Here is a 24,850-nt window from a genome sequence, read left to right on the forward strand (position 1 = left end):
CCTGGTTCTTACTGGTCTGGTGTCAGTAGCTAGGCACATGACAACCCAATTGGGTACCTTCCATTTGAGTCTCTGAAAGAGCAGTGGCTATTCCTCAGACCAAGGACATTCCCCAATTGATAACAAAGGTGACTAAAAGCAATAAAGTCTTAAACTTTAAACTACTATTTTTTCTACTGCATTTTCTTTAAATTTAATTAGTATGCTTCTTTAAAAATGACCCTATCATTCTTGTGGCATTTCCTTATTTGTGGCACCACAAGATGCCTCGAACTTTTCCTGTTTTTTTTTTCTTTTCTTAGTATTGGAATCCTGGAATCATCCATTTCCTAGGAAGCCCTGGTTCCTCCCATTAGAGAACTATTTATTTATTTTTGCAGTACTTGGGGTTAAATGCACTGACCTATATTCCCTTTTTTATTTTGTATTTTGAGATGGTTCTGTGTTGCCCAGGTTAGACTTGAACTTGTGATCCTCCTACCTCAGCCTCCTGAATAGCTGGGACTGCAGTGTGTATTACTGCGTGCAGCTACAGATGATATTTAGAAATTAATATATAAGAGGCCAATGTGCTCACTGTTACTGAGGTACTACTCTTCCAGTTCTTGTCCATGCAAAAAGCTTAGAAATATATCAGTCACTTCCTGGGGGAGGATCTGGAAGAGAGATTGACTAAGAAGCAGCACAGGGAATTTGGTGGGTGAACAAAACTGTTCTTTATCATGATTGTGTATTTGTGAAGTCCCACAGAACTACATACTAACAAAGTGTGAACTTCATTGTACATAAATTTGGGAAAAACAAAACAAATTCACCAACCAAAATGTGGAGGTAACCCAAAATGGAATACAAAGTAACAAAAAGAACAGGACTGTATTATTATTTTAAATAAATAGTATAACCATAGTGAAGTGAATGGAAAGAATAAAAGGAACTAATCTAAGCTTTAGAAAACAATATTTTGATTGGATACTGAAAGGCCAAAGACAAAGCTAGAGTTAGACATGAACACTGTGCTAATTTAGTTAATAAGCTTTTTTTCTCATATGGTTTAGCAATTAAAAAATTACCTAGTATGTATACAAAACATGTAAGAGTTATACAAATAAGTAAATATATTCTAGATAATGGAAGCCAGGTTTCTAGTGGTTATAGAAAGAAGTTACAAATATGAATTATAATATGAGATATTATTAACCATTACGGAGCCCAAGGTCACTTTTTATTTTTTTAAAAAGACAGAGTTGACCAGGCTGCTCCTCAACTTCTGTGCTCAAGTGATTCTTTTGCCTTAGCATTACAGATCTACATCACCATGCTGGTTCAGGGCCCAAGGTCTTAACCAGTGTACAACACTGCTCATCAAGTGAACAGAGTGAAATCCAAGCAGCACCTCCTCTCCCTGACAAAATAAATAAAAGTAAAATAGAAGAGAGTAAAACAGCAGGAACTAGAAGGAGCTTACAGTAGCCTTACATGATGTGTCTGTTACCCCAGTGGAAATTGAATCAAGAATTGCTTTCCACTGAGTTATATCTCTAGCTTGCTTGCTTTGATCAATTGATCGATCGATCTTATCTATCTATCTATCTATCTATCTATCTATCGTACTGGGTATTGAACCCAGTTGGTACTGGGGCACTCTACCACCAAGTAATACCCCCAGCCCCCCTTTTTTTAATATTTAAATTTTTTTCCAGTTGTAGATGGACACAATACCTTTATTTTATTTATTTATTTATATGTGGTGCTGAGGATCAAACCCAGGGCCTCATGTGTGCAAGGCAAGTGCTCTACCACTGAGCCACAACCCCAGTCCCTTAAAATATTTTTTTATAACTTTATTTTATTTATTTATTTTTTATGTGGTACTGACGATTGAACCCAGTGCCTCACCCAAGCTAGGCAAGTACTCTACCACTAAGCTAGCTACAGCAACAATGCCCCCAGCCCTTTTTATTTGGAGACAGGGTCCCACAAAATTGCCCAAACTGCTGTTAAACTTGTGATTCTCCTGCCTCAGGCTCCAGTGCATAACCATACCAGGCAACTACTTTGTGTGTGTGTGTGTGTGTGTGTGTGGTGCTGGGGATTGAAACCAGCAATTAATAATACGCACCTAACAGATATCTATAGATTGAATTCACTTTCTTTTCAGCAACACATGGAACATTTTCTAAAATAGACCCTATTTTGGGTTGCAAATCTTGGCAAATACCAAAAAACAAAACCCATAAACATCTTGCATTCTATCAGATCATAATGGAATAAAATTAGAAATCACTAATAAAATAAAAACATAAACTACTCCAATACCTGGAGATTAAATAATATATTTTTGAATGATGAATGGATAGAAGAAATTGGGGAGAAATAAAAAAAAATTCTTAGAAGCAAATGAATATAGTGGTACAATACATCAAAATCTCTGGGACAATATGAAGGCAATTCTAAAGTAAAAGTTCACAGCCATGAGTGCATACATTAAAAGAACAGAAAGATACCAAATAGCTGGGCTCAATGGCGCACGCTTATAATCCCAGTGACTCGGGAGGCTGAGGCAGGAGGATCACAAGTTCAAAGCCAGCCTCAGCAACAAGGAGGCGCTAAGCAACTCAGTGAGAACCTGTCTCTAAATAAAATACAAATAGGCCTGGGAATGTGGCTCAGGGGTTAAATGCCCCTGAGTTCAATCCTCAGTGCCAAAAAATAAAAAAGAAAGAAAAAAACCAAACCAAAACAAACAAACAAACAAAAAAAACCCAGACCAAACCAACCAACAAAAACCTCCACATTAAAAAGATACTGCACTGGGGCTGGGGGGCTGGGGTTGTAGCTCTGTGGAATGCTTGTCTCACATGTGCGGGACCCTGGGTTTGATCCTCAGCACCACATAAAAATAAATAAGTGAAATAAAGGTAGTGTGTCCAACTACAACTAAAAAATAAATATTAAAAAAGATACTGCACCATGAGCAAGTGGGTTTCACTCCAGGGATGCAAGGTTGTTTCAACATGGAAATCAATAAATGTAATTCACCACAGAAATAGAAGTAAGGACAAGAATCATATGACTATTTCAACAGATGCAGAAAGAGCATTTTACAAAGTGTAGCACCCATTCATATTTAAAACACTAGAAAAACTAAGGATAGAAGAAACTTATCTCAACACTGTAAAGGCTGTATATGACAAATGCAAGGTCAACATTATACGGAATGGAGAAAATCTGAAAGCATTTCCTCTAAAAACAGGAACAAGATAAGGATGCCCACTTTCACCACTCCTGTTCACATAGTCCTTCAAACTCTGGCCAGAGCAATCAGTAAGAGAAGAAAATTGAAGGTATACAAATAGGAAAAGAAGGGTGAAATTCTCTCTTGTTTGCTGACAACATGATCCTATATTTAGAAGACTCCAAAAAATACTCCACCAGGACACTTCTAGAGTATGTAAATTAATTCAACAAAGTAGCAGGATCAATCACATGCCTAGACTGCAATGATGAATAAGCTGAAAAAGTAATTAGTAAAAGTATCTCATTCACAATAGCCTCAAAAAGAATAAAATACCTGAGAATCAATAAAAGAGGTTGAAGGGCCCCTACAATGAAAACTATAGAATACTAAAGAAAGAAATTGAAGAAGACCTTAGAAGATGGAAGGACCTCTCATGTTCTTGGATAGATAGAATTAATATTGCCAAAATGGACATACTACCAAAAGCACTATATAGCTTCAATGCAATTCTCATCAAAATTCCAATGACATTCTTCACAGAACTAGAAAAAGCAGTTATGACATTCATTTGGAAAAACAAGAGACCGGGGATGGGACTATAGCTCAGGGGTAGAGGGCTTGCCTAGCACGTGTGAGGCCCTGGGTTCAATCTTCAGCACCACATAAATATAAGTAAATAAAATAAAGGTATTGTATCCATCTGCAACTGCAAAAAACAAACAAACAAACAAAAAACCTCCAAGAGACCCAAAAACAGGTCTCAGGGTGAGAAAAGCGAAGCAGGAAGCATCACAATACTGGACTTCAAATTATACTATAGAACTATAGTAACAAAAACAGCATAGTACTGGCACCAAATAAGCATGGAGACCAATGAAACAGAAAAAAAGGCACAGAGACAATACCACATAAATGTAAGTATCTCATACTAGACAAAGGTGCCAAAAAATATGTTGGAGAAAAGGTAGCCTTTTTAACAAATGATGCTGGGAAAACTGGAAATCCATACGTAGGAGAATAAAATTTAACCTCTGTATTTCACCCTGTATAAAAGTCAACTCAAAATGGAACAAAGACCTAGGAATTAGACCAGAAAGCCTGCAACTGCCAGAAGAAAATACAGGCCCAATACTGCAACATGTCAGCTCAGGAACTGATTTCCTTAAGATGACTCATAAAGCACAAGAAGCAAAACAAAAAATCAGTAAGTGGGATGGTATCAAATTAGAAAGCTTCTAAAAAAAAAAAAAAGAAAGCTTCTGCACAGCAAAGGAAACAATTAGTTGCGTGAAGAGAGCCAACAGAATGAGAGAAAATCTGTTACCTGCTCTTCAGACAGGGAATTAATATCCAGGATATACAAAGAACTAAAAAAACAAGCAATAAATGGGTAAAGAGCTGGGCATGGTGGTTCATGCCTATAATCCCAGAGGCTTAGGAGGCTGAGGTAGGAGGACAGCAAGTTCAAAGCCAGCCTCCATAACTTAGCAAGGACTTAAGCAACTTAGTGAGAATCTGTCTCTAAATAAAAAATAAAAATGGCTGGGGATGTGGCTCAGTGGTTAAGTGCCCCTAGGTTCAGTTTCCACTACGGAAAAAAAAAAAAAAAAAAAAAGAACTAAAAAGACACTTCTCAAAGAAAGAAATACAAATGGTCAACAAATACATGAAAAAATATTCAACATCTCTAGCAATTAAAGAAATGCAAATTAAAACTACATTGAAATTTTATCTCACTCCAGTCAGAATGGCAATTAGCAAGAATATAAGTAACAATAAAGATTGATGAGGATAAGGAGAAAAAGGTACACTCATACTTTTTGGGGACTGCAAATTAGTGCAACTACTCTGGAAACAGCATGGAGAGTCCTTAAAAACAAAACAAGCTGGGCGCAGCAGCACAAGGCTGTAATCCTAGTGGTTCCAGAGGTTGATACAGGAAAATCCAGAGTTCAAAGCTAGCCTCAGCAAAAGGCACTAAGCAACTCAGTGAGACCTTGTCTCTAAGTAAAATACAAAATAGGGTTGGGGATATGGCTCAGTGGTCGAGTGCCCCTGAGTGCAATCCCTGGTACCCCTCAAAACCAAAAAACCCAACCAACCAAACAAACAAAAAACAACCTATGAATGGAACCCATCATATGATCCAACTATCCCACTCCTTGGTTTTATATCCAAAAGATTTAAAATCAGCATACTATGGTGATACAACCACATCAATCTTTATAGCAACACAATTCACGATAGACAAGCTTTGGAGCCAATCTAGGAGCTCTTCAATAGATTAATGGATAAAGAAAATGTGTCATATGTACACAATGTAGTATTACTCAGCCATAAAGAAGAATGGCTTTATGACATTTGTCAGTAAATGGATAGAACTGGAGACTAACATCCTAAGTTAAATAAGCCAGTCCCCAAAAGTCAAAAAGTCAAAAGGTTGAAAGCTAATCCAAAATAGGAGGAGGGCAGATTAAAAAAAATGAAAGATCAGTGCAGTAGACAAAGAGGAATGAACGGAAGAAAGAAGAGATGGGATAGGGAAAGACTGTGGAATGAATATGACCTAACTTTCCTTCCATATATGAATATACCACAGTGAATCTCACTATCATGTACATCCACAAGGCACTGATTAAAAAAGAAAAAAGTATAAGTAAATAGCAGAAAGATCAGTAGAGTGGAGTGAAGGGAACAGAGAAGGGAGAAGGGAAGAGAAAGGGGAACTACTGGGGACTAAATTAGAACATACTATATTCCATCATTTTATAATTATGTCAAAATGAACCCTATTGTAATGTAGAACTAAAAATAACCAATGGGGAAAAAAATACAAATGCTGGCAAGGATGTGAAGAAAAAGGTACATTCATACCTTGTTGGTAGGACCACAAATTAATACAATCAGTCTGGAGGGCAGTAAAGATTTCTCAAAAAACTAGGAATGTAACCACTATATGACCCACTTACAAATAACCACTCCTTAGTATTTATCCAAAAGAAATAAAATCAGCATACTGTTGTGATGCAGCTACATCCACAATGGAGTTTTATTCAGTTACAAAGAAGAATGAAATTATGGCATTTGCCAGTAAATGGAAGGAACTGGAGAACATCAAGCTAAGTGAAATAAGTCACACTCAGAAAATCAAGGGCTGAATGTTCTCTTTCATATGTGAAAGCTAGAGCAAAGTGAGGGAAAAAAAGTGTATGTGTATGTTGGGGGAAGAATATCATAAGGACAGAGGGAAGATCAGTGGAGTAAAAGGAGACAGAGGGAGAGGAAGGAGAGAGAGGAAAGGGGAGGAAATGCAGAATTAATCTGACAAAAATATGCTAGATGCTTGTTTAAATATACCACAGTGAATCCCACCTGTATGTATATCTAAAAAGTACCAGTTAAAAATAAATAAATAGAAGGAAGACCAGCAGAGTAAAAGTGGGGAATAAGGGGATTGGGAGGGGAGGAAAGAGGAGGCACTGGTGAATTAAAATAGAGCAAATTAAATTTCATACCTGCATGTTATGTCAAAATGAATTCAGTCATTATGTATAACTATGATGCACTGATAAAAGCATTAAAAAAAGAAAAAAAGCCTTACTTTCTTCATTAAAAAATCTACTTTAGATGTCTTATCCTTTCTGAAGACTTCTAAGGCCAGTAATTGGGAAGCGATAGGTTTGTATTTGCTCCAAACTAAATCTACCTGACCATTATTTTCTGCCAAATAATTAGATGTATTTTGGTCTGTATCTATAGACAGCAAGTATTTAAAAGGCGCTTTTAAAAAACAAACAAAATAAGTAATAAAATAGTTTAGAGATGTTTTAGCTGGGAGAATAACTCAGTGGTAGAGTACTTGCTTAGTATGTGTCAGGCTTTGGGGTTAATCCATAAAAAACAAACAAAACAGAAACAAATGTTTAAAAACAAGAGAAGCACATGCTTAAAAACTTCTTAGTTGCATCTTCCCTTTGGAATGAAAAAAATATGTTATTTGAGCGATTTAGGTGAAAGCCATAAAATACATCAAAGTCACCACCATATGCTAACATTGTAATAAATACCTCATATCTTGGATGAGAGAGACCCTGAGTGTTGGTAACATAACTCCTGAGTCAGATTTTCTTCTTTCTGGTCCCAGGGCAACTAGTAGAAAAACACCAGCAAAGTATTAGAAAAATAACATTAAGACTTGAAATTTAAAATGAACCTTTTCTAACAAATAATACAATATGTACAAACTCTGGCCATAAGGGCTGTCATTTTCTACAGCTATTCATTCTAATAGCTCTGGATGATTACATGAAAGCAATGTCCACAAATTAAGTGATTAAATATGTGAACCTTCATCTCCAGACTCATAAATTGTAATCACACAGTTTTAAACTCTGGAAGTATTTTTTTTTTAAATTGTAACAGTTTTGGCTCTTCAGTTTTTTTTTTTCTTTTTTATTGATTGTTCAAAACATTACAGAGCTCATGATATATCATCTTTCATACATTTGACTCGATTGGGTTATACAAATTGCAATACAAATTGCAGAATCACATCGGTTATACACTCACATTTTTACATAATGGCATATTAGTGACTGTTGTGTTCTGCTACCATTCCTATCCCCTACTATCCCCCCTCCCCTCCCCTCCCCTCCCATCTTCCCTCTCTACCTCCTCTGCTGTTGTTTAATTCTCTCCCTTTTTTCCCTCCTCCTTTCCCCTCACAACCTCTTATAATTTTGTGTAACAATGAAGGTCTCCTACCTTTTCCACATGCTTTCCCTTCTCTCTCCCTTTCTCTCCCTCCTCTCGTCTTTGTTTAATGTTAGTCTTTTCCTCATGCTCTTCCTTCCTGTTCTGTTCTTAGTTGCTCTCTTTATATCAAAGAAGACATTTGGCATTTGTTTTTTAAGGATTGGCTAGCTTCGCTTAGCATAATCTGCTTGGCTCTTCAGTTTGATAACCTTCTACTTCAAAGTTAACAATCCAACCTATATTATGTACTCCATGCAAAGTGAGTAATCTCAATAGATGTTCTGAATTATAATGTCCATGAGTTATTCTCTTATGAAGTCTAAACAGGTAACATTTATGAAAGAAGGAGACATGATGATCTTTTGTACCAATAGCCAACCAATCAACTATTGGCTAAAATATGGTGGCTAGGGTGTTCAGTCTGGCTTTACATGAGACGCCATGAGTTTTGTGCCCTTTCTTCATTTCCATTTTCCCATTTGTAAGTGAAAACTAAATTGCAACATTGAACTTGGCAAATACATTGATATAAATAGAATTTAGGATGTGGCGTTTTGCTCTACCCTGAACCTTTATTTTTCTCAGTTTTTAGGTGCATTTTACTTTGTGAGATCAGGATACAATAACAGAACAAACACACACATATATGCATACACACATATAAACCTGGCTTTGAGAAAGTTGGGTAGAGAACATTTTGGTGTATTAGTATTTATACTTTTTTGGTACTTGAGTAAAAGGCTAGGCTGACACCTGGCAGGTATAAATGATCACTGATGGGACTGCCAGAAGGAAGAGGATGTGGCCAAGCCAATCTACAGGTAATATTTTTGAGGGTCTTCCATACTAGGCAGATGATGAACAGGCTATTTGTTTAGGCAGTTTGGGGAGGGAATTCTAAATGAAAAGACCAATCTCTCTTGATATTCAGGAAATAATGGACACTGAAGAAATTGTTCCTGAGACTTAAAGGGAATGCACTATGTTTATTTTCCTGTTTAAGATCATCACCACTTAAGTACGTTATTAAAGATTTTTCCTTTTGAGGATAAAATGAAGTGTCTCAAAGAATACTCTCTACTCCAAATGAATTGACAGCATGAAAGATGGCCATGTAAGTGGCAGGAAATAGACTGAGAAGAAGAGAAAAAAGATTATAAGGCAGAAAGGAGCTGAAACCATAATCAACAAGTTAGCCAGAGGAAGACCTGACAAGGAGGAACCATATTGCCAGAGAGCTGGTATAGCTCAATGGTAGAGGACTAGCATGTGCAAGGCCCTGGGTTGAATCCCAAATAAATAAAAATAAAAGAGGAATTTAAGAAAGCAGCAGCATTCATGGTTTGAACATTCACAGGCATAAGCATATTCTGTAAATCCGATTCTAGAACCCTATATTCTAGTCACCCTTCTCTGCTCAATGTTCCTTCAAAAGAATGTACTTTTTCATGTCTTCATGCATTTGTTAAAGTATTCTCATCACTTACTGCTCTGTATCTTTTTCCTTGTTTATAGCCTATGTATCACTTTAAATTGGAAAGTAATATGCATAGCTTAATGACTTAGAACATGGCTTTCTTGAACATTATAGACTTTAATAGATGTCTTTCTTTGCGTGAGTAAGAGTTTCTCTATGGACTATCTCCTTACCTGTAAACTGGGAGGGAACAGTGACAGTATTTATTTTATTGACACAGATCTTAACTTTATAATAGTGCTTAGCACCAAGTAAGTTCTCAATGAAATGCAATAAAATCTATCTTTAATTCTGTCCCAATGTGAGATCTTTCCTGAATATTCTCTGTACCTTAAGCACATTGTTGGATAAATCATTCTCTCTCTAATAAGACTTGTAAAATTAAAACTCTATCACAGAACATACCACAACTTCATTTTTATTACTCCTATTAAATTATATCTGTTGAGATGCAGTTGTGTCCTATTCTTAGAATACACAGAGGGCCTGTAGTAGAGGCCCACATATAGGGTGTGCTCAGCAAATACTCAGGGGAAATGAGGCTACTGAGAGACAGATGCTAGAATCTTGAATGTCAAGTTAGAACTTTATTCTAGGGACAGGGAGGATTTTGAAAATAAATGCTATGCTCCTGAGGACTTTTCTTTTAAACAAGAGTGACAGTGTGATCATGTAAGAAATAAAAAAAAGAAGTTACAGTAGAAATTATTCCAAAGGTCAGAGATGGTAGATAAAGTAAAAGAGTAGTAGCCAGTGAAAGCAAAGGGTCAGATTCAAGAATCAAAAAACAACATTTGGTATTAAAATAAAATGTTTAATATATACTATCCAACTAATTATAACTTTTGATTTTTTTTTCTTTTTGGTGATGGGGATTAAACCCCAGGGCCTCATGTAGGCTAAGCACACACTCTACCATTGAACTATACTCGCAGTCCTGAGTTTTTTTTTTTTTTTTAAATCTTAATTTTGCAAATGAGGAAAGTGTGGTTTGAAGAGATTAAGAAATTTGTGGAATCACATACACTTATTATACAGGGCTGAGTGTTCTCAAGTCATGTCCAGTAGCCTTTCCAGCACATTACAGATGACCATCTGGCTTCTAGCTTGACTGAAAGAATGGTTCTTGTCCCATTAAATAAGGAAGAGTAAAAAATCTGATCAGGAAGAAGATGTGCTGAAATAAAGAGTTTGTTTTAAGATGTGCTAAGTTCCTAGATATCCATCTTTAGGACTGGAGATGGAGATTTGAGAATAATCTGCTAATATGGTAGCTGGATGATGACAGTGATTTAGGAAATAGTAGTGTTGTGGGTTGAATTGTGTACCTGCCAAAGATGCTGCTGTTCTACCACAAGGCACCTATGAGAATGACCTTATTTGGAAGTAATTTTTTCAGATGATCAAGTTGACTTCATGAGGGTAGGACCCTAATTCAATCTGACCAGTATCCTTATAAAAGAGAGAAATTGGGGATTGAGGATGTAGTTTAGTGCAGAATGTATGCCTAAGTGTAAGGCCCTAGCTTCAATCCCCAGTAACACACACACACACACAATGATACATGCCTATAATCTCAGTAACTTGGGAGGCTGAGGCTGGAGAATTCCAAGTTCAAGGCCAGCCACAGCAACTCAGCAAGGCATTAAGCAACTTAGTGAGACCCTATCTCAAAATAAAAAATAAAAAGGGCTGGGCATGTAGCTCAGTGGTAAAACATTCCTGGATTCCATCTCCAGTACCATTAAAAAAATTAAAACAAATAAAGTAATTTAGATACAGAGGTACACACAGAGGAAAAATGATGTAAAGACATAAGAAGAATACCATCTGCTGGCCAAGGAATGTCTGAGACTACCAGAAGTGAGGAGAGAGGTATGGAACAAGTTTTCTCTTATGGTCCTCAGAAGAAACAAACCCAGAGACACCCTAACCTTGGACTTCTAGCTTACATAAACCTAAGACAATAAATTTATGTTGCTTAAGCCACTCAGTTTGTAATAATTTATTACATCATTCCTGGGAATCTAGTACATTAGTTTATTAGTGACTTTGGAAGGAAGAGTTTAGAAATCCATGAGAAGACAGATAAGGAGCTAAGTAATGAAGCCATGCCTTTTTTTGGCGGGGGTGGGGTGGGGTGGGGGGAGGTGGATATTGGGGATTGGATTCAGGGACACTTGACCACTGAGCCACATCCTCAGCCCTATTTTGTATTTTACTTAGAGACAGCATCTCACTGAGTTGCTTAGCACCTTGCTTTTGCTGAGGTTGGCTTTGAACTCATGATCCTCTTGCCTCTACTTCGATAGCCACTGGGATTACAGGTCACCTTCTTCTTGGATTCATGGATTTAATACTTGGTCACAGGAATTCCCTTTGCGTACCTGCCTGAATCAGTGCTACTGCATACACAAGTTTTTAAAGTGTAGAGATTATGTATATTGTTTTACAGAACCATGTACAGTCTATAAGCAGGTAAGTAATTAATAGAAAATTTTTGCTGGGTGCATTGGTGCATGCCTTTTATCCCAGAGACATGGGAGGCTGGGAAGCTGAGGCAATAGGATCACAAGTTTTAGGCCCGTCTCGGCAATTTAGTGAGACTCTACCTCCCAAAACAAAACAAAACAAAACAAAAACAAACAAAAAAAGGGTGGGGGGTGGCTGAGGATGTAGCTTAATGGTAGAACACCTCTGTATTCAATTCCCAGAACTACAAAGAAAAAAAAGAAAACTTTTGATGAAGATGATTAAAGAGTGATACAATATTCCTGGATGAGCAAATCCAGAAAATAAATTTAAATACAGCATTTCCACTCCTTTGTATGCTAATCTACCTCAACTCCTGACACAAGATTTAAAAATTTATGTACAGTTTCATTGAACTTTAAGGGTGCAAGGTTTAAGAACAACGCATATTATAAACCAGCCAACTTAAATAATTATTTACTTACTTACTACTAAGAATTGGATTCAGGGGTATTCTACTACTGAACTACATCCCAATATTTTATTTTTTATTTTGAGACAGGGGCTTAGTAGGTTGCAGAGGTTGGCCTTGAACTTTTGATCTTCCTGGTTCAGCTTTCCAAATAATAGTGAGAATTACAGGCATGTGTCACCATTTTTAAAGGCAGAAACTTCTGCACGATATATTAAGAACAGTCCTTGTTCTAGGACCAATTGCATTGTGAGACTGTCTGAAACAGGACTTAGACTGCTAGGAGCATGATTGCTAAGTCAAAGTTAACACAGATTACTCATTATGATCCTTTTGCTAAAATAGACCCTTTCTGTTCTGCAATCCTCCAAATGTCTGTAACTCCTGTTAGTGCTGCTTCTAAAGAATGATGCTAATAATCTATCATGTAGTTTCATCTGGGCTCAATGCCAGTAAAAGCAGTGTTCAAACCCCCTGCGAATCTTTAAGGACTCTGAGCTACACCCCCCTTTTTATTTTTTATTTCAAGACAAGGGACACAGTCTTACAAAATTGCCAAGGACGGCCTTGAACTTGTGATCCTCCTGCCTTAGCATCCTTAGTCGCTGGGATTACAGATGTGTGCCACCGTGCCTGGTGAAAATTAATTTTTGTGCATGTGTATGTGGTGCTGGGGATGGTATTCAGGGCCTCACAAATGCTGACTGTGTGTTCTACCATTGAGATACATCCAGACTTACAAAAACAAAAAAACTATTTTTGTGTATCTAGAGCACTATATTGTTTCTTAAATATTTTTACTTTTTGGTGCTACTGGGAGTTGAATCCAAGACCTTGCACATGCTAAGCAAACACTACCACTGAGCTATACTCCCAGTCCTAGAATAAAATATTTTTTCAACTGATGTTTTCCTATGTATTTCATATTCTCTTTTCTCTGGTGGTACTGGGTATTGAACTCAGGAGTGCTCTATCATGATGTACATACCCTGCCCTCTATTTCTTTTTAAATTTTGAGACAGAGAGGATCTTGCTAACCTGACCAGTTGGCCTTGTACTTGGGATCATCCTGCTTTGGCCTCCCAAGTAGCTGAGATTACAGGTGTGTAATCTTTTGGCTACTCTCATATTTTTAAATTCGAATTTCCTGGACTAAATCACTAGAAGTGTTAGAGCAATAGTCATGAAATCCACCCTCTAAACATATGATAAACTTTGATTTCAAAAGCTACATGGCTTATATTTATTTTACTTAGTATCAGCAAAATATTTAACTTGTGTTCATTCTTACATTACCAGCCCTTCATCAACATTTGACATTAGAGCACAAACAATGACTGCATGAGGCTTTGGCACATTTTATATTCCTTAGCCTTGTCTTTAGTTTTGCTTGTTCTACTACTAATAATCGCGATATTACTTGTTCTACTACTAATAATTGCGATAATCGATACTCTGATCTCCACCTGAACCACCCAACATTTGATCAGCCAAAGCCAGTAAAGCTGCTTGTGTTGCCTAATAGCTGTTAATTCTAACTGCTAGACATTCTTACATGCCTCATTTTGGCACAAGAGCTGAATGCTCCCCACCTTAACTGATGTTGACTTTCTAACATCTCACCCTACAAATGGTTATTTCTTCCTAGGGATTTATTTTTTAAATATTGGGGTAAAACCATTTCTCAGCCTTTTGGCTAAAAGCAAGTGAAATTAGGGTAAGTTGGGGCTGGGGATGTGGTTCAAGCGGTAGCGCACTCGCCTGGCATGCGTGTGGCCAGGGTTCAATCCTCAGCACCACATACAAACAAAGATGTTGTGTCCACCAAAAACTAAAAAAATAAATGAATATTAAAATTCTCTCTTAAAAAAAAAAAGAAATTAGGGTAAGCTGTCTTGATTATGGTCTTATGGTTTGAATAGCTGTACTTTTCTGTTAGAGACAACTCAGGGCACATGCCAACACATTTTTACTTTTTCTTTACAGACAAAGGGGAAGAGGAGATGAACATTAGAGAATGCTTTTAAACTTGATCTGAATCTTTATAAACATAATTATAGCCTGGGACATCAGGAATTTGACATTTTTTTCCAGAGGAGCTTCAGGGCATGATAGTATCAAGTAAAGTAAGCCAATCCCAAAAAACCAAACACCAATGTTTTCTCTGATATGTGGGTGTTAATTCACAATAAGTGGGGGTGGGGTGTTATGGAAGAATAGAGTTACTTTAGGTAGAGGGATGTGAAGGGAGGGGAGGAGATATGGGGATAGGAAGGACAGTAGAATGAAACAGACATTATTACCTTATGCACATATATGACATCATGACCAATGTGATTCCACAACATGTACAATCAGAAAAATAAGAAATTATACCACATTTATGTATAAAATAACACAGTGCCTAAATGCATTCTACAGTCCTGTATAGCTAATTAGAACAAATAAAAAAATTTACAAAGGAAAAAGTCAACTTATACTCCTAGCTATCTGATTAAATATATTTAAAAACTAGGTTTCCAACAATAAACAAATTTAGGGTAGTGTTGCCCTCTAAGGGCAGAAAGGAAAAAGGAGGAGGGGGTGGATTCAAGGGTGTTTTAATCATATTTGTAATGTTTGTATTTTTTATAAAGATTGTTACAATTATTTTTATATCTTTTATTTATTTATTTATCTTTTAATATTTATTTTTATGTGGGGCTGAGGATCGAACCCAGCGCCTCGCACATGCTAGGTGAGTGCTCTGCCACTGAGCCACAGCCCCGGCCCCTGTAATTTTTTATTTTATTTTTTAGTTGTAGTTGAACACAACACATTTATTTATTTATTTATATGTGGCACTGAGGATTGAACCTAGCACCTTGTGTGTCTGTTGAACCTAGCACCTTGTGTGTGCTAGGTGAGTGCTCAACCCCAGCCCATGTATTTTTTGTTTTAAGCTGGTGGTTAGCAAATGAGTTTATAAAAGTTTTTACATTTTTATATTCCTGAATGTTTGAAATACTCTATAATTTTAGAAAAATTTCCTAAATGACTGCTCCAATAAGACATTTTATTTCTATTAGCTTCCCACTGTTATTTTTACTTTTTGTGAAATAAATGGTTATTTTACATAAAGAAAAGCAAGTTCTAGTCTGGGAGTATTACTCAGTGGTAAAGTGGTTGCCTAGCATGGGCAAGACCCTGGGCCCAGGACCTACGCATTTTCTTTGTGAAAAAATAAATAGCAGGAAGATAGAACGTTATGACACTTTAACATGTGATATTTTGTATAAACTGAATAATCTGACTCCCAACCCAGGTGTGGTGCCAACACCTGAAGTCTGGAAGACTGCTTGAGCTCAGGAGTTTGAAAAAAGCCTGGTCAACATAGAGAGACTCCATCTCAAAAAGTAAATTAACAAAGTAAAAAAAAAAAAAAAAAAAAAAAAAAACAAAACAAAACTCCAGTTCCTGAAGATTGAGATACACTCTTTCCCTGAATGATGATGATGATTTTATTTTATTTTTTTGGTACTGGGGATTGAACCCAGATACACTTTACCACTGAGCTACATCCCCAATCATTTTTATTTTTTTATTTTTAAATTTTGAGACTGGATCTGAGTTCCTGAGGGCCTAAGTTGCTGAGGATGGCCTTGAACTTGTACTCCTCCTGCCTCTGAATCTTGATTCACTGGGATTACAGGTTCCCAAAAGATTAGTAATAGTCACAAAACTTTAAGACAAAAAAAATATCAATATACACCATAGTGTAATGTTGGTGGGAGTAAGGAATACTTATATGGTCTTTTACAATTCACTGGGGATTTTCATTTTTGATCAACATGTCTGCCTTGGCATTATTTCCCCTATCTTGTACATGGTGGGGCAGAAGATCAGAAAGGTTGCCTGGTACAGTGGTGTATGCCAATAATCTCAGCTACTCTGGAGCTGCTGCAGGAAGATCCTAAGCTTGAGGCCAGTTCAGCAATTTAGCAAGACCCTAAGGAATTTAGTGAGACTCTGTCTCAACAGAAAAAATAAAAAAGGCTGGAGTTGCAACTTGGTGGTAGGATCTAATGCAGTAACATACATATACACACACACAGATCAGAAAAGTCAAGTAACTTTTCCCAGCCTGAAAAAATAAATAATCATGCTGCTTCTGCTTTATCCTACTACTGGAAAAACTGGCTACGTTTTAGCTTGAGAGAGAAAAAGAGACAAGTCCATCTGTTATTGATTCTTTTCATGGTCCGATGCTGCCAATTCAAATAACCTAAAGCAAAGTCCTCTTACCTGGTGATTCTGCAAGGTGCTCTTGTTTTTCTTCTCTGTCTTGAAATTGAATTAAATGTGACCACAAAGCTGACTTCCCCTGAAAGTAGAAATAAAAATTTTCATTTTAAATAAGTATTTTATGAAAAAATAATTTCTCATCAAGATCATTCACTTTAAATTGGCCATTATGAGGTTTTATGACCCAAGCTCACTGTATAATTTTTTTTTTTCCTTAGTGCTGAGGATTTAACCCAGGGCATTGTACATTATAGGTAAACACTGTACCACTGAGCTACACACTAAATCCTTTGTGACATTCTGAGCATCTCTTTCCATGTGGGTTTTTGTTGTTGTTGTTTGTTTGTTTTGGGGTACCGGAGATTGAACTCAGGGGCACTCAACCTCTGAGCCACATCCCTAGCCCTATTTTATATTTTGTTTAGAGACAGGGTCTCACTGAGTTGCTTGATGCCTCTCCCTTGTTGAGGCTGGCTTTGAACTCACAATCCCTGTCTCAATGCCCTCAATTGCTAGGATTAAGACGTGTGCCACTACACCAGGCTCACTCCATGTGTTTTAAGGGTTATACTTTGCCTTGCTAAGAAGTCTGGTAAGAGTCTGGAAAAGGGAAGGGAAGCAGAAGGCCAGAAGGGTGGGTTTGAAGATTTTTTTTTATGTCAACTCAGCTGTTACTTAGTTATATATAATTAGGAAACATTAATAACTATGGAATTAAAAAACTCCAGTAGTACATAGTGTATTTATATACACTCATATGAAAATGTTTGAAATATGGAGTAGCAATGAGGGAAGAAAATTAGAATGAGAGAAACAGGGAGTCATAAGAAGAAAAAAAAATCAGAAATTTGGTATGGTGGCGCACTTCTGTAATCCCAGCAACTCAGGAGATTGAGGCAGGTATATCACAAGTTCTAGGCCAGCCTTGGTTAACTTATCAAGATCCTGTCTCAAAATAAAAAATAAAAAGAGCTAGAAATGTGGCACAGTGGTTAAGCTCCTCTGGGTTCAATTCCCAGTACCAAAACAGACAAACAAAACAAAACAAAAAAACCCAGATCAAGAAATGTTAATTCTGGCTACACCTTTTTCCTGGACAAAAGCAGGACATTTCCTGGATATTTAATGAAATCTACACAGGATAATTGTGCTACTTTATCCTTTCTTGTTTGCCAGGAAAGATACCAAACTATCACCTGATCACAGGTTGTTTTCTTTTTCTGGAATTAAAATGCCTATGGCACATTTCTTTCTTTCTTTTTTGTGTGGTACTGGGGATTGAACCCAGGAGTACTTTACCAGGAAGCTATATCCCCAACCTCTTTTTCATTTTGAGACACAGTCTTGCTAAATTGCCAAGGCTGGCCTGGTACTTATGATCTGCCTGCTTCAGTCTCCCAAATTGCTGAGGATTACAGGCTTGCATCTTGCACCACCACTCCTGGTGAAACCCACCTTTTTTTGTGATCCTTTTCTCCTTGTCACTTTTTTTTGCGGGGTGGGGGGGGTTCTGGGGATTGAACCCAGGGGTGCTTTACCACTAAGACACATCCCCAGCCTTTTTTTGAGATATGGTCTTGCTAAATTGCTTAGGAGCTCACTAAGCTTTTGAGGCTGGCTTCAAACTTGAGTCCTCCTGCCTGAGGCTCCCAAGGTGCCGAGATTACAGGTATGTGCCATTATACCCAGTTTCTTTTTTTTGGGTGATACTGGGTACTGAATCCAAGACCTCTTGAATGCTAGACAAATACTCTACCTCTGAACTACATCTTCAGTCCTTTTTTCAATTATTTTGAGACAGGGTCTCACTAAATTGCTGAGGTTGGCCTTGAATTTGTCATTCTCCTGCTTTAGCCTCTTGAGTAGCTGGAATTACAGACATGTGACACCATGCCAGGCTTTCCCTGTTATATTTCTTTCTTTTTTTTTTTTTAATTTTAATATTTATTTTTTAGTTTTCGGTGGACACAACACCTTTGTTTGTGGTGCTGAGGATGGAACCCGGGCCGCATGCATGCCAGGTGAGCGCCAGGTGAGCGCGCTATCGCTTGAGCCACATCCCCAGTCCCCCTGTTGTATTTCTTAACAGGGCTCCTAAATGACCATGACACCAGTACTTTCTGAAACTGTTACCTGTTTGACCTGTAGGCCATGGCTCCATATCCTCTCTAGTAGGTCACAGAGGCTGGCAATCAAGGTATTCTCTTCCAAGCCAGTGATGTTTGCTTCTCCATGGCCCAGCTCCACTGCTTCGTGTCCCATCTTTTCTACCAACATGCGTTTTGTCTGAAAACATCATGAGTATGCATAAATTACACAGGCAGCAAAACCAAAAACTAGGGTTAGGAGATTACTAGATTTGGAGAACTGGCTTTTTTCATTATATGCCTTTTGTTTTTGTTGTTATTACTGGGGATTTAACCCAGAGGCCTTGTACCACTGGGCTATATTCCAAGCTCTTTTTATTTTGAGACAGGGTCCTGCTAAATTGCCATGTCTGGCCTTGGACTTGGGATTCTTTTGTATCAGTCTCCCAAGTCCCAAGGGATTATAGGTGCATGCTACTATGCCCAGCTTTTTATTATACTTCTAATTGGAAATGGAAGGTCACTAAATAGAGAATAACCTAATATTTATCAAGCATCCCCATATTGAAAAAGTGTTTTTATACAACAATTTTCAGATTATTCACTTCTGTGACACTGGGAAATTACACTAGACCTAGAAAAATGTACTGTTGAAACTGGAATCACAACCTGTCACTAAAATTTGCCCTCCCATTGACTCTAGCACTTGGTATACTAAAGCTATTTGTACTCAGTTTAGTTGCATTTAGGCAAAAACCACAATAGAAATGGGCAGTTCTAAGATTCTGCAGAACTTCCTAATTTGTGCATAAATCAGAAATATATTTTCTCTTCTCTTTTGTCTCTTCTCTGATTATATATACACAAAGAAAATGGAAAGAAAATGGGAATCACTTTTAGGTAAATTAATTTACACCAAATTTAGCTGCTTTTGTAAATTGTAAAATGAGAAAGAATCTAGTCCCTTTAGGCAGGGACCTTGTCTGTCAATTCACCACTATATTCTGATGTTGAAAACAGTGCATTTAGGTTCGATCCTCAGCACCACATACAAAGATGTTGTGTCCGCCGAAAACTAAAAAATAAATCTTAAAATTCTCTCTCTTAAAAAAAAAAAAATCTTAACACCAAAAAATAACAATAATCCAATCAATAGATGGGCCAAGGAAATGAATTTCTCAGAAGATGATATACAATCAATCAACAAATATATAAAAAAATGTTCAACATCTCTAGCAATCAGAGAAATGCAAATCAAAACTACTCTAAGATTTCATCTCACTCCAGTCAGAATGACAGCTATTAAGAATATAAACAACAATAAGTGTTGGTGAGGATGTGGGGAAAAAGCACACTCATACATTACTGGTGGGACTGCAAATTGGTGCAGCCACTCTGGTAAGCATTATGGAGATTCCTTGAAAAACTGGGAATGGAACCACCATTTGACCCAGCTATCCCGCTCCTTGGTTTATACCCAAAGGACTTGAAATCAGCATACTACAAGGACACATCCATATCAATGTTTACAGCAGCTCAATTCACAATAGCTAAACAGTGGAACCAACCTAGGTGCCCTTCAGTAGATGAATGGATAAAGAAACTGTGGTAAATATACACAATGGAACATTACTCATCATTAAAAGAGAATAAAATCATGGCATTTGCAGGTAAATGGATGGAGTTGGAGAATATTATGCTAAGTGAAGTAAGCTAATCCCCAAAAACCAAATGCTGAATGTTTTCTCTGATATGAGGATGCTGATCCATAATGGGGATGGCAGGGTGTGGGGGGGGAAGCCTGGGAAGAATGGAGGAACTTTAGATAGGGCTAAGGGAGGAAGGGGAAGGGAGTGGGCTGGGGGGTAGGAAAGATGGTGGAATGAGATGGACATCATTACCCCAAGTACATGTATGAAGATACGAATGGTGTGACTCTACTTTATGTATGACCAGAGACATGAAAAGTTGTGCTCTATGTGTGTACTATGAATTGAAATGCATTCTGCTGTCATATATAACAAATTAGAATGAATGATGAATTAAAAAATAAAATAGTGCATTTATTGAATATACAGAGAAAGTACTCAAGAAATAACACTGAATAAAATTATTAGCTAAAATGACATTCTGACTTTTGTCAGTTTGTACTGCTAAGTCATATAAACTCAGGAGACTGGGGTATAATACACTAACCAACAATACTACTGAATTTTTTTTCTCCTTATGGATATACATATGAATGTATGGGTACAGACAAGGAGGTACACAGGTGCACACACAAACAAAAAAAAGTGCTGCCTTTTACATAAGATGACAACATTCCTGACACAACTTGTGAATGGCTTAACATCTATTTATATTGAAGTAGAGGAAGACAATAGCTAAAAAGATGAGAAACTATGCCGGGCTCCCATGTCACTGATGCTGTGAGCCATGGGAAAGTCCATGGAGGTTCAGGACCTCAGAGAAGGGCACCTGAGGACTATGCTACTGGAAAAGTTTTGTTTTAGGAAACTATAGGCATGAATGAGGGTTGACTCAGCTCATTTAGCCCCACACATGGTGTGAATATGAATGAGTACTGTGTGGCATTCGTAATACATACCTTCATTCTACATTCTTTTAATAAGCCTTCTACAAATTTCCAGTTGGTCTGTGCAATCACTGCGGGAGAAAGGTCTGACAATTTGGGCTGCCTCAGATTTTTTCCTAAACTTCGTGCCTCTTGCATGTATTTCTAAAAATTAAGAGTATTTTAAAAAAACATTAACATAAGATTTCTTTCTATTCTACTTAACCTTATACAAACAAATGCAGGAACAAACAAGATGCAAAAAGGCAGTAAGTATGTGTGCAACAACAATTAAAGCTTTAGTGAACTAAAAGGCAGAGGACGTTTGTACTCCCATCACAACCTGTTAATGCCTGTGAAAATGAGGGTAACAGAGACCTCATCAGATTAAAACTCATTCAAAGTGATATGGAGTTTCAATTAGTTTACTCTTTTTATTGTGACTATCCAAAGTGTGATTAGTGAGGATCACAGAACAACAAAATTGAGATGTTTGGATTACAAGTCTAGGTTCTACAGGAGTGCAGTGGCTTCCTCCACTCCTCTCTCCATAAAACAAAAAGACTTCATTTACCTGTACTGTTTTGGACAGTGCTCTCCAGCTCAACTTGCTGTTCTAATCAAGTCACAACAGTAAAACCAGGAGCTCTAGAATCATGTTGCAACTAATTGTAAGACCTCAGGCATATCAACTAACGTTCCTGTATCTCAGCTTGTTAAATGGGCATAAAACAAGTGCACCAAGGTTAAAAAAAAAAAAAAAAGCTGTAAAATCACGGGGAAAAGGATGGTGTGCTTCAAATACAAGGTCTCTTCTTTCTGTGAAGTTTGCTAAAGCCCTCCCTTGCCTTGTTCTACAATCATAAAAGAGTGGGATTATACTGTTAAATTTAGAGTCTATGGTGATTTGGAAGTACCACAGAAACCCAACACAATGCTCTTGAACTCTGGTTAATAAATTTTCATCCAAAAAAAAAAAAAAACCCAAAAAATCCAAAAACAAAACTACACAACTAGTGTAGAACATGTGCACACTATGTTGCCTTCTTTCTATGCTATCTGAAAAACTCCCATGTACACATCTCATGTTTGTATCAGAATCACAGGGCAGAATTTCCAAAAGACCCAAGTGTTTTGGGACCATATTTAGAGAATAGCTAAATTATATAGTAAAACTAGTAGTTTGCTGCAGGGAGAGTGAGCAAGACAGTGGTTGCAAGCCAGCATATCCACATATCCTCCCTTGGGCACATATGTGACAGCAATCCTTACTATATTAAGGGGAGAATTTTTTTTTTTATACCAGGAATTGAACTCAGGGGCACTCAACCATTGAGCTACATCCCTGCTCTATTTTGTGTTTTATTTAGAGACAGAATCTCACTGAGTTGCTCAGCACTTCACTTTTGCTGAGGCTGGCTTTGAACTCGTGATCCTCCTGTCTCAGACTCCTCAGCCCCTGGGAATACAGGCGTGTGCCACCACGCCCAGCTGGGGAGAATTTAATATGATAATAGAAGATGTATATAATCCTTTGAGTTCTTTAAATGTAAGAGTTTGTAGGTCTGATATATTTCCCCTTTGGAAGAAAATGAATCTACTATATATGATAAAAATATTTTAAAAATCCCACTGAATAATAAAATAATGTTTCCTTTTCCCACTAATTATTTTAAGAAAGATTTAATTGAGAATGAGAGAATTGTTATCAGAGAAGTTAAATACATAAAACGAGGTATATGGAGATATACTGAAACAAACAAACAAATAAATAAATATAGCAAATGAAAGCAGTTTCAGAATAATCAACCTGAGACACAGGGCATGAACCCTATGTAAGAATTATATTTGCATTTTCTATTGTTATTTGGAATACGTATTAAAATGAGTAGAAGGTTGGTAAAAACAAATGTTAACTGTCAAAATTTAAAGAATCCTTTCCCCACCCCCAGAGTTCACAGCTAATACTTAGGATTTATGTGTTAATAATAACGTTCAATATCTCCATCCTTACACAAATATAGAGAGAACCATTCTAAAGAAGTGTTAAGTACTAAACTAGCTAAGGATGAAATACACCAGCTAGAAGTAAGGGAATGAGAACATGGTCAGGTAAGAGGCTGGGAAAAAGCCTCCAGCATTTCTTTTTCCTGAAATATATTTAAAAATTCTGGAATAAATCTAAATTAAGCACTATTAATTTATGTGTTGTTTTATATAAAAGAACACAAGCCAGATGGGGGATATTCTTTGAGTGACTATGTCTCTGAGCATCCAGCATGGGGTAGGTGTACATATTAGTCAACAGTGGGCCTCATACAGCCATTTGCAAAATCTCCTTCTGGAGCCACAGAATTAGCCACACCCCATAGATCTACAAAGAAAGGATACAGGGATGGCAAGAGGCCTCTTCTCATAGCAAGAAGGGAGGCTATTTCTGCAATTCAAAAACAGAAAACATCTTTTAAAGTAAATGAATGATAAAAATAGCAGCTGGAAAAAGATTTTGTTTGTTTTTTATTAACAGCGATTAAACTCAGGGTACTCAACCACTGAGCTATATCCCCAGTTCTTTATATTTTTTTGAGACAGGGTCTCACTGAGTTGCTTAGGGCCTTGCTAAGTTGCTGAGGCTGGCTTTGAACTTTAGATCCTCTTGCTTCAGCCTCTTGAACAGCTAGGATTACAGGCATGCGCCACTCTGCCTGCTTATGTATTTTGATGTATTTTGAGATGAAAATAGAGAAGAAAGAAACTTTTCACAAGGAATGCTTTTATTATAAAATCAGTTTCTCTATGGGGGAAAGAAATCCCAGATTTATTTGGGATTCCTATTGTGCTTTTTAATTTTGTCAAACACAAGCAAAAAGCCACTAGGAAATACCTAATGAAAACATATCTATTATTCAATAAACATTGAACTAAGTGTCTTTCTTCCTTCTTAATTTTGGTACTGTCAATTCCAGGGGTGCTCTACTACTGAACTTCATTCCCAGCTCTTTTTTTAAGTTTTATTTTGAGACAGGGTCTTGCCAAGTTGCCAGGGCTGGCTTCTAATTTGCAATCTTAATGCTTCAATCTCCTGAGTCACTGGGATTACAGGCATGAGCCACTATGCCTGGCTATTTTTTTTTTTTAATTAGATATTTATGGTTATATGCAGTAGTTGGGTTCATCCCAACATACTCAGACCTAAGTGTTCTTTAGTACATGCTTTCCTTAAATTCTCTAATAAACAAGCACTCTATCCTTTTAATTGATGCTGAACTAATGAAAAGAAGACGATTGTTAAATTAAATAAATCTAAACTCATGAAATAATGTGGAAAAAAATACAAGCAAGAGTCCTAAATTACTTGTGCCCTCGGGTGAATTGTGGTTAGTGCATCCTGTTGTGTGTGGTTAATGGAAAGAGATTCCTGGCCTGAATGTCAGAAGTCCTGGGCTAGATGCCTAGCTGTGCCCCTTTTAGTCAAATTATGTCAACTAGA

At 37.1% G+C, this 24,850-nt stretch overlaps 1 protein-coding gene across 2 annotated transcripts in view; it reads right to left on the minus strand.

The window, feature by feature from the left end:
- The window catches only part of Dennd5b (DENN domain containing 5B), a 175,023-nt gene that overhangs the window by 25,143 nt on the left and 125,030 nt on the right, over positions 1–24,850 (minus strand). For both annotated transcript variants that reach the window (XM_076854263.1, XM_076854262.1), the window contains 4 exons: positions 21,394–21,525; positions 18,832–18,984; positions 16,699–16,777; positions 7,306–7,387 (listed from right to left, as the gene is read on the minus strand). In XM_076854263.1, coding sequence (XP_076710378.1) covers positions 7,306–7,387; positions 16,699–16,777; positions 18,832–18,984; positions 21,394–21,525 — 446 coding nt within the window. The remainder of the gene's footprint in view (positions 1–7,305; positions 7,388–16,698; positions 16,778–18,831; positions 18,985–21,393; positions 21,526–24,850) is intronic.

The sequence above is a fragment of the Callospermophilus lateralis genome, chromosome 4 (genome assembly GCF_048772815.1).
Source record: "Callospermophilus lateralis isolate mCalLat2 chromosome 4, mCalLat2.hap1, whole genome shotgun sequence".
In the NCBI taxonomy this organism is placed as follows: domain Eukaryota; kingdom Metazoa; phylum Chordata; class Mammalia; order Rodentia; family Sciuridae; genus Callospermophilus; species Callospermophilus lateralis.